At 43.1% G+C, this 8319-nt stretch overlaps 1 protein-coding gene across 1 annotated transcript in view; it reads left to right on the forward strand.

The window, feature by feature from the left end:
• The first annotated feature begins 1488 nt into the window (after positions 1-1488).
• The window catches only part of LOC108745600 (netrin-1-like), a 199808-nt gene continuing 192977 nt past the window's right edge, over positions 1489-8319 (forward strand). The window contains exon 1 of the mRNA XM_018481849.1: positions 1489-3490. Coding sequence (XP_018337351.1) covers positions 2089-3490 — 1402 coding nt within the window. The 5' untranslated portion in view covers positions 1489-2088. The remainder of the gene's footprint in view (positions 3491-8319) is intronic.

Below are 8319 nucleotides of genomic sequence, written 5' to 3' on the forward strand. Positions count from 1 at the left end.
AGTCATATTGATTTACATAACATTGATCCAAACAGTTTTATACTAGCTATGCTATGCTTAAACACTTTGTGTGCTATCGTCTTAACAATAAGAATCACAACAGAAAAAAAAAATATCCAATCGTATCTTTCTTGGAGAAATCACTTCTGTTCATCGAATGTATTTTGAATGTATTCGGAATATATCTCCAACTGAATATGTATCTATTTATTATTCAATCGGTCATTTACATTAATTATTTACAGTTGTCGTAGCATATTTGCATCTTTACGATATTATATATTGATGTGACGATGTAGCCTGAGCAAAGTAACAAATTTTGATGTTTTAGCACTTTATATTTTACGATTTGAATTGTAATTTAGAAGTACAAGACGGTTCTCTCGTTAACTAGATTCGGTTAATCAAGACATTACTCAAATTAATCAATGGAGATGGTATTCAGCAGTAGGTTGCGGTGTAAATGGAAATGGATTACATCGAGCAATATTATGCCTGAGTACATAGAAGCGACGGTAGTGTAACATAGGAGGACACAAACTAATGTACACGCACCACGGATCTACAGTAAGTAGACAAACTAATGCGAATATACATTGTGCACTAACAAAGACGTAGGAGATTAACGTAATATAATGTTACACGTCATATACATATTATATGTAAACCCTAATCATGGAAAAATACTTGAAGACTTTCCGTACAAGCGTAAAGGATAAATTATAAAAAAGATGTACTAGATGAATAAACCATTTTTTATAAGATTGTACTCCCTGTAATCTCCGAAATGCAATTTAATTCGAAAGAATAACAAAGAGTGATAAGCCAGTATTGAAAAAAAATGGCTCAATTATCAATTTCTAAGAAATAATTTCACTCTTTAGAGTTCGATAACAAAGATTTTAGAGAGTAAAAAGAAAATCTTCTTTCGTTATTAACGTATTCAAAAATTGTCTTTTCAAAAAAAAAAAAAAAAGGTAGTCCTCATTAACCAGTTCACAGCCGTCTTCGTTCTGAATCGAGCAAACCTCGTGCAAATCGAAAAAGCAACGAAATCCCAAACGAGCCAACAGGTTAACGTTTGAAGCCGCCGAAACGCGAGTGAAATAAAAGGAAACGAGAAAAATCACGCGCCCGTCCCGTTCTAACCCTCGAGGGAAGCACCCTCGGAGTCAGTCCACCGTTTTTCGGTCCATGGTAACACGCGCAACATCCCTTCGCGCTGGATCCACGATCCATGGACCAGTCTTGAGTGAGCGGGGAGGCCAATGTCTCGTCCGATTGGCCCGCGCGATCTCTCGCAAGCGTGCGAGCGAGAGTGACGAGTCGTTGGTCGAACGGAGATGAAAGGAGGGGATCAAGGGGGAGGGGGGGGAATAGCACGTATCGGGGGATGCGGGGCGCAGAGGGCCCGCCACCGGAGAGGGACTCGCGGCAGTTCGGATGCGCATCGTGCGAGGACGGCGTTTCAGTTAGCGGCGAGCCGCTGTCGAGGTAGGACTGTTTTGTCGCCGGTTTCGCCGGTGTCCGATCGCAACCGGGTTCCTCCTTCGCTTGTTCGCGCCACGGAATTCGTCCGTAAATTCATTTCGTTGTTCGGCTCGAGACGCGTTTTCGGCGATCGGTAGAGTAAAAAATTCGCGGGTCCGTTTGAGTGAGAAAAAAAAAAAGAATAACTTTTCGAGTGGTGAGTCAGGCGGCTCCTCGAACAGCAGTCTTAGTTTCAGTGTGAACAGTGCGTTTGTCTTTTTCGCGATTCCGAGCGTATGCAGTTAAATTCATCATCGTGTCGCGTTTCAAGTCTTGGCCAGTGCCAATATAATGTGAGCCGTCGCGAGTGACAGAGAGACGGATTCAGAAGAGAGACGAACGACAGAAAAATTAACCGTGCTCTGATTTCAACATGACGCGAAGCGAAGTCTAGAACCGATCGCACTCACTCAGTCCCCCATTCTACAGAGGGGAAAGTGAAGGTAGAAGGGAAGAGGAGGAGACGTGAGAATCTTCTCGCGATCGTCAAATCGTGAAAATCGTCAACAATCATTGTTGAGCGCACCTCCGCGGCAGAGAGGCACGACAGAACGAAGAATGGAGCGGCGTTTGCCAACGGCGTGCAGCATGACGGAGAAACGGTGCCCACGCCGATCCCTCCGGCCATGGATCGTCCTCGCGACGGTCCTGTTTGGCCAGCTGCTGCTCCTGCAGCAGGTCCACGGCGAGATCTACACCAAGATGTTCTCCAGCCAGCAGAACCCCAGCGATCCGTGTTACGACGAGGATCGGCCACGTCGGTGCATACCCGATTTCGTGAACGCGGCTTTCGGCGCAACCGTCGAGGCATCGTCCACGTGCGGCACCGGCGGACCCACCCGCTACTGCGACGTCACCGACGAGCCCGGCGGCACCACCGGCATCGGTCACTGTCACGTGTGCGACGACAGCACGCCCCGGCGACGTTTCCCTGCCAGCTATCTGACCGACCTTAACAACCCGAACAACGTCACCTGCTGGCGCAGCGAGCCGCTCGTCAGCTCGCAGAGCTTCTCGGCGCCTCCCGACAACGTCACCCTGACCCTCTCGCTCGGCAAGAAATACGAGCTGACGTACGTCAGTCTGCAGTTCTGCCCGCGCGCCGCCAAGCCGGATTCCATCGCGATCTACAAGTCGATGGATTACGGCAAGACCTGGCAACCGTTTCAGTTTTATTCATCGCAATGCCGCCGGGTCTACGGCAGGCCGAATCGCGCGACTATCACCAAAGCGAACGAGCAAGAGGCGCGGTGTACCGACAGCCATCGTTACACCGGCGGAGATGGTCTCGGTCCGGTCGGCAGGATCGCCTTTAGCACTCTGGAAGGTCGGCCGTCCGCCGCCGACTTCGACAACTCACCGGTACTACAGGACTGGGTGACCGCCACCGATATTCGGGTGGTATTCAACCGGCTGCATATGCCGCAGCAATCGAGCCCGGAGTCGCAAGTGTCGCACAACGGCGAGGAGCATCACGTGGCGGCGATCGGGCTGGAGGAACTGACGAAGCGGGAACGCGAGCGGGAGGAACGGCTGAAGAGTCAAAAGAACGCGATCCTGCACGCGCAGGATCCGCTAGTAACGGCATTACCGTCGGTCCATCAGGTGATCGCGCCCCAAGAGATGCAGTCGAACGACGCGATCGACGCCGCGGTCCGCGACATGGGCTTCGTGCCGGCCACCGTCTCCACGACCACGACCACGCTCGCCAGCGTGGCGATCAACGGCCTGGGTCCGGCTACCGCCACCATGGCCCATCACTACGCGGTCTCGGACTTCGCCGTGGGCGGCAGGTGCAAGTGCAACGGACACGCGGCGCGCTGCATCCCCGGCAAGGACGGCGAGGTCGTCTGCGAGTGCAGGCACAACACCGCCGGCAGGGACTGCGAGCGGTGCCGGCCCTTCCACTTCGATCGCCCGTGGGCTAGGGCCACCGCCAGGGACGCCAACGAGTGCAAAGGTTCGTTTCCGATTCACGACTAATTCAATTACTAGATTCATTTCGTAAGAAGAAATTCAACGCGTGTTGTTGAGAATGAATGCGTTGTTCAATTCAGGCAGCAATCATTGAATGATCTCTGAATTAACGCCTCTGAATTGGCTGCATATGTACAGATAAAATCTAATGTGGATGCAGTCATTGCAATATTTCGTCTGAAACATTACTGTGTTTGTTATTTTTTATTTCTTTTACATAACTGTTTTAATTCATTTGTACATTAACATATTGCAATGAGTTACTCTCGGCAACATATTTAATCTACGCGGATAGAACAATGTTCTAAATTGAACAGTTAAAAATTGGAACTGCTAATTGAGTAACATCATTAAACGTAATATAGAAAGAATGATTTTGCTGAAACGTCTAACAAGTTAACTAGATACAGATCTAAAAATAATTTTGTCGATTGAAATAATTATGCAGAACGTTCAAATTTATTGCTAGAATGTCAAAACTGTTTATAGCATTGCTTGTCATATTTGAGGTTCCTACACAATTACTTTGATAGTCTAACAAAATTATTTTTAGATCAGTATTTAGCTAAATATTTAAATACTTCTGCACAAAATCTTTTCATGCAACATTTTATTTTTTTGGATAGTTTGTCAGTTCAAAATCTATACTTTAATTCGAATTTTGATTATATAAATTAAAAACTAATTCAATGTGTGTGTGTGTGTGTGTGTATATATATATACACAACTATTTCCCTATAATGAGTTTCCTTCTATTAAATAAAGAAACTGAGATACTTCCAGTTCATTAATTTAGTTTGATAAATCGTTTTACTATAATGTATCGGTTAGTTTGTTGTTGAGTAATAAGCCTCAATCGAAGTTAGGAGCGCTTGGATATTAACGATTATTCAAACTACGTGATATATAGCAGCAATTTAATCCCGAGACGGAATGTGAATTTGTGTGTGCAAATGCGGATGCATTTTCGAGGAGTTTGAGTTGAGTTATATGGATTTTGATAATTATGCGTATTATAATCGTCGAGAGAGAGAGAGAGAGAGAGATTCAAAGCCGAATTACGTGATCGGAGATATGTACTATATATATAAATTCTGTGATGAAAGCGGATGCTATGAGATTCTCCAAAATGATTGATAGGTACACCAATGTCCGTTCTGTTCTGTGATTGCGTGAATGAATTGACCGTAACACCATTGTATATATCATTGTACAGGAATTAGGGCACGTAGTACATTAATGTAATAATCAAGTATACTACTGTACACATTAGATGAAGTATGATGACTGTAAATATAACGGTAAAGTCTTTCTCTTTCTCTCGTTCTCTCTTGTACTTTTATTTCTTCCATAGAACATTGTTCCTTAAAATACTGTTTTATCAAAATTTATTGAGTTACATAATATTACTCTGCGAGAAGCTTTAAAAGATATATTTCTTTGTTTATCTTAATTTGGATTTTTATTGAATTTAGAAAAAAAATCATATTTAATCCAAAAAATTGCATTGATTAAAAAAATTACGCAAAAAAATTTGAATTATAATTATATTTATATGTTTGATAATACAAATACAATATACATATAATATACAAAAAAGATCAATAGATATACTATATGTTGCATGGCTTAATTGAGAAATTATTTTGCTCCTTTTTATGTTAAAATTCATATATTTCGATTTAATATCAAGCATGATATTAAGAAGTACTGAGTTAGAACAACATTAGCTGATCAAATATCTCTATTGGAATCGCCATGTTTGTAATAGACTAAATATGAGTATCGTGTTTACGATTGCAAAATTAAATAGACGGAGATAGAGAAATAGCTCTGAAGCTGGCTAATCCGTTGCAACTTGCGAACAACATACTTTCGACTGTAACAACGAGGAGGGATTGCCTTGAATATTAAACTGGTATCTATCTTTATGATTGCAATATCATGGTAACTAATTTTTTTACTCGGCGGCCTTACTATACCTATTGTGTTTCGGAACATAATCTGTAGTGATGCTTAAAAATCTGCAACATTTCGTGCCATTGGGATACAAAGTAAGGCTGATATTTTATGCGTCGTACAAGATTTTTCAAGTCTGCCGATTGGATGCAGAACAGAGGGGTTCTCGGATTTCTCTGTCCTGCAGCTAATCAATTTAATTTAAAAAGTTTACCATATGACACTTAAAATATTAGCCTTATTTTCAGATATCGTCACGATCGCGCGAATTCTTGAATCAAATTCATAGTCAGTATTTTCCAGGAGAAAATTTAATTGGATATTACATTTTTTTTTTCGCAACTTTTGAATGCTCAACTCAATACGAAATCTCTTTGAGCAGAATACTGGCTGGCTTTAAATGAAGCCACTGAACCTTTACAATTCCATTATCCGTATGGCGAATTCGATAAATATTCCGTTACAGAGTTTCTCTTTGTATCGCAAAGCCCGCGTTTCAGCTCTTGTTAGCGCAAATACGTCAATTCGCGTTTTCTTTTTGCTCATTCTGCAAACGTTATACTCCTCTCGATTCGTCGCGGATTTCAAGGCTACGGCAATAATCTCATATTATGAGTGTCTCTCTCTCTCTCTCTCTCTCTCTCTCTCTCTCTCTCTCTCTCTCTCCAGGAACGCCAGGCGTATCTAACGCCCGTTATTCAACGAGGCCATATTTATTGAATTTCGGGATCGGGGACCGTATGGGGTGCGCATCCGGCGTGGCGCGCGTATGGCTCTTTCGAGAAGTAAAAAATAAACATCGAGAAGAAGAGACTCGCTCGATTCCGCATCCCTTCTTGTCTATTCGTCCCCTCCGGTCTCTCTCTCCTTCCTCCCCCCCCCCTCTCCGCCAACCCCCTTTCTTCACTCCGTGCACCCTGCGTTCTGTCTCTCTCTTCGGGACGATCCCAGGGTTAGGCCTCTCGAGGCTCGCCCCTTAATTCGAAGCGGCGAAGCGTTGCCCCGGTATCACGGAGGCCGCGTAGCCGAAATCAAAAACGTCGGAGGGTGAAACCACCCTTCAAAATCATTTCGAATCGATAAGGGACGCCACCAGTATTCGCGCGCCTCGCACGCGCGTCCCGCGGTCTGGATTCTCGCGGGGGGGGGGGAGGGGTGGTAGAACTGGTAGGTGGAGGGTTGCGCCGCGGCGAAAAAATGTAATCGGATTTAATTGGATCGACGATCGCGAAGGAGCACCCTTGTTTATTTTCGGAGAGACACGGTGCCTGGCGCACGCAGGCTCGAGCAGGAGAGGTGCGATAAATGGAAAAGGCGCCTTCAGATGCTCGGAATCTGCGGTTTTTTTTCCGTTATCAGTGAGCTCCGAGCTTCTTCTCACTCCGTAGCTAAATTTCGATTTCGCATTTTTTCAGTTTTAATATATTTTTGTGCTATTATTTTGTGGCGATACTATGTGGCGTCGCAAAATATTTATCTTCGCGAAATTTGTCGGTGCGAGATAATAGACATGTACGCATAATTACATACACGCACTTGACGCGCACACAAATATATTCAGAAATGGCTGTATCATCGGTCGTGAAAGCGGAGACTTTTAAACTCATAAATTTCTTATGATTACATCTCGAGTTTTCTTTATATTAATCGCAAATTACAAATTAATTAGAGGGCAAATTAAATGTACATTACATTTTGATTAAGCTCTGCTGCAAATACACGATTAAGGCCCGTTTCTGTCGATATAGTTTAATTTTAATCTCGGTTTAACTAACTCTTCATCTTTTTCCAGTTCTGAGAATTAAAAAAAGAGTAAGTTGAACTGAGATTAAAGTTAATCTACATTGGTAGAAACGAGCCTTAATCGCGTATTTAAAGCAAACTTTAACCGAAATGTAATTTACATTTAATCTGCACTCCAATTAATTTGTAATTTGCGATTCGTCATTTATAAACGATTGCTGTCAGCGGATGTAACAGAATTTTTTTTATTTAAACATAACAGCGACGGACATGAGCATAATTTCGTTGGCAACATTAATTAAATTATATTTAGAAATATGTATCATTCTGTTTTCATTCCAGCCGGTAATAAAAAAATGATATTGATAGTAAAAGAATATTACAAAGGCCGAGGCATTCATATTATGTTTGTTTTCAAAGAGCAAACAAGCTGCGAAAATTAGAGCGCTGATTAAATGTAAATGCCAGTTCGAAATATTTGATCCCCGTTTTCGATTCGAATTAATTAAATAATTGACTCGCAGCGAACCGTAGCTAATCGCTCTCTACGCTAGTTAACGCAATACCGTCCGCAATTGGAAATCACAGGACAAGAAAGAAATGGTGAATTGTGTCAGTTCAACAACGATTAGAAAACGTAAATCAAGCTAATTAGTTATGCTACAGCTGTCGCGCGTCGTGCGAATGCAAAATGCGAAACTGGCTAGTAGAAACTATAATCGTCTGCAGGAGAGATGCGAATATTCCTGCGAAAAAATTGACACGCCACTTTTGAACGATCGATCGAGTCGACGAAGAGTCTTCCGCGTTGGTCGATTCCGGTTACGCGTTTCGACACGATCGGTCATCCGTGAGCAGATTGTCCCGCGAGCTGATTCTCCTTCGTCGTACATTTCGGGTTTCTCTCGCTCCATTTCGATATTGCGCTTTCACGTGTATAGATAACCGTCGGCCAACTTGTCCGCTTCGAAAAGGCGAATATACATATGTATATCGCGGAAAAATGTTTGTAACTTCGATTAAGTCAAATACGCGAGAGGTCTATTTCTTTTTTTTCCCCTTCCAGTGAATTTGTGAAGGTAGTTCCGTAAAACATAGAATGTATTTGCG

This window comes from Trachymyrmex septentrionalis, unplaced genomic scaffold (assembly GCF_001594115.1).
Source record: "Trachymyrmex septentrionalis isolate Tsep2-gDNA-1 unplaced genomic scaffold, Tsep1.0 scaffold14, whole genome shotgun sequence".
Classification (NCBI taxonomy): Eukaryota; Metazoa; Arthropoda; class Insecta; order Hymenoptera; family Formicidae; genus Trachymyrmex; species Trachymyrmex septentrionalis.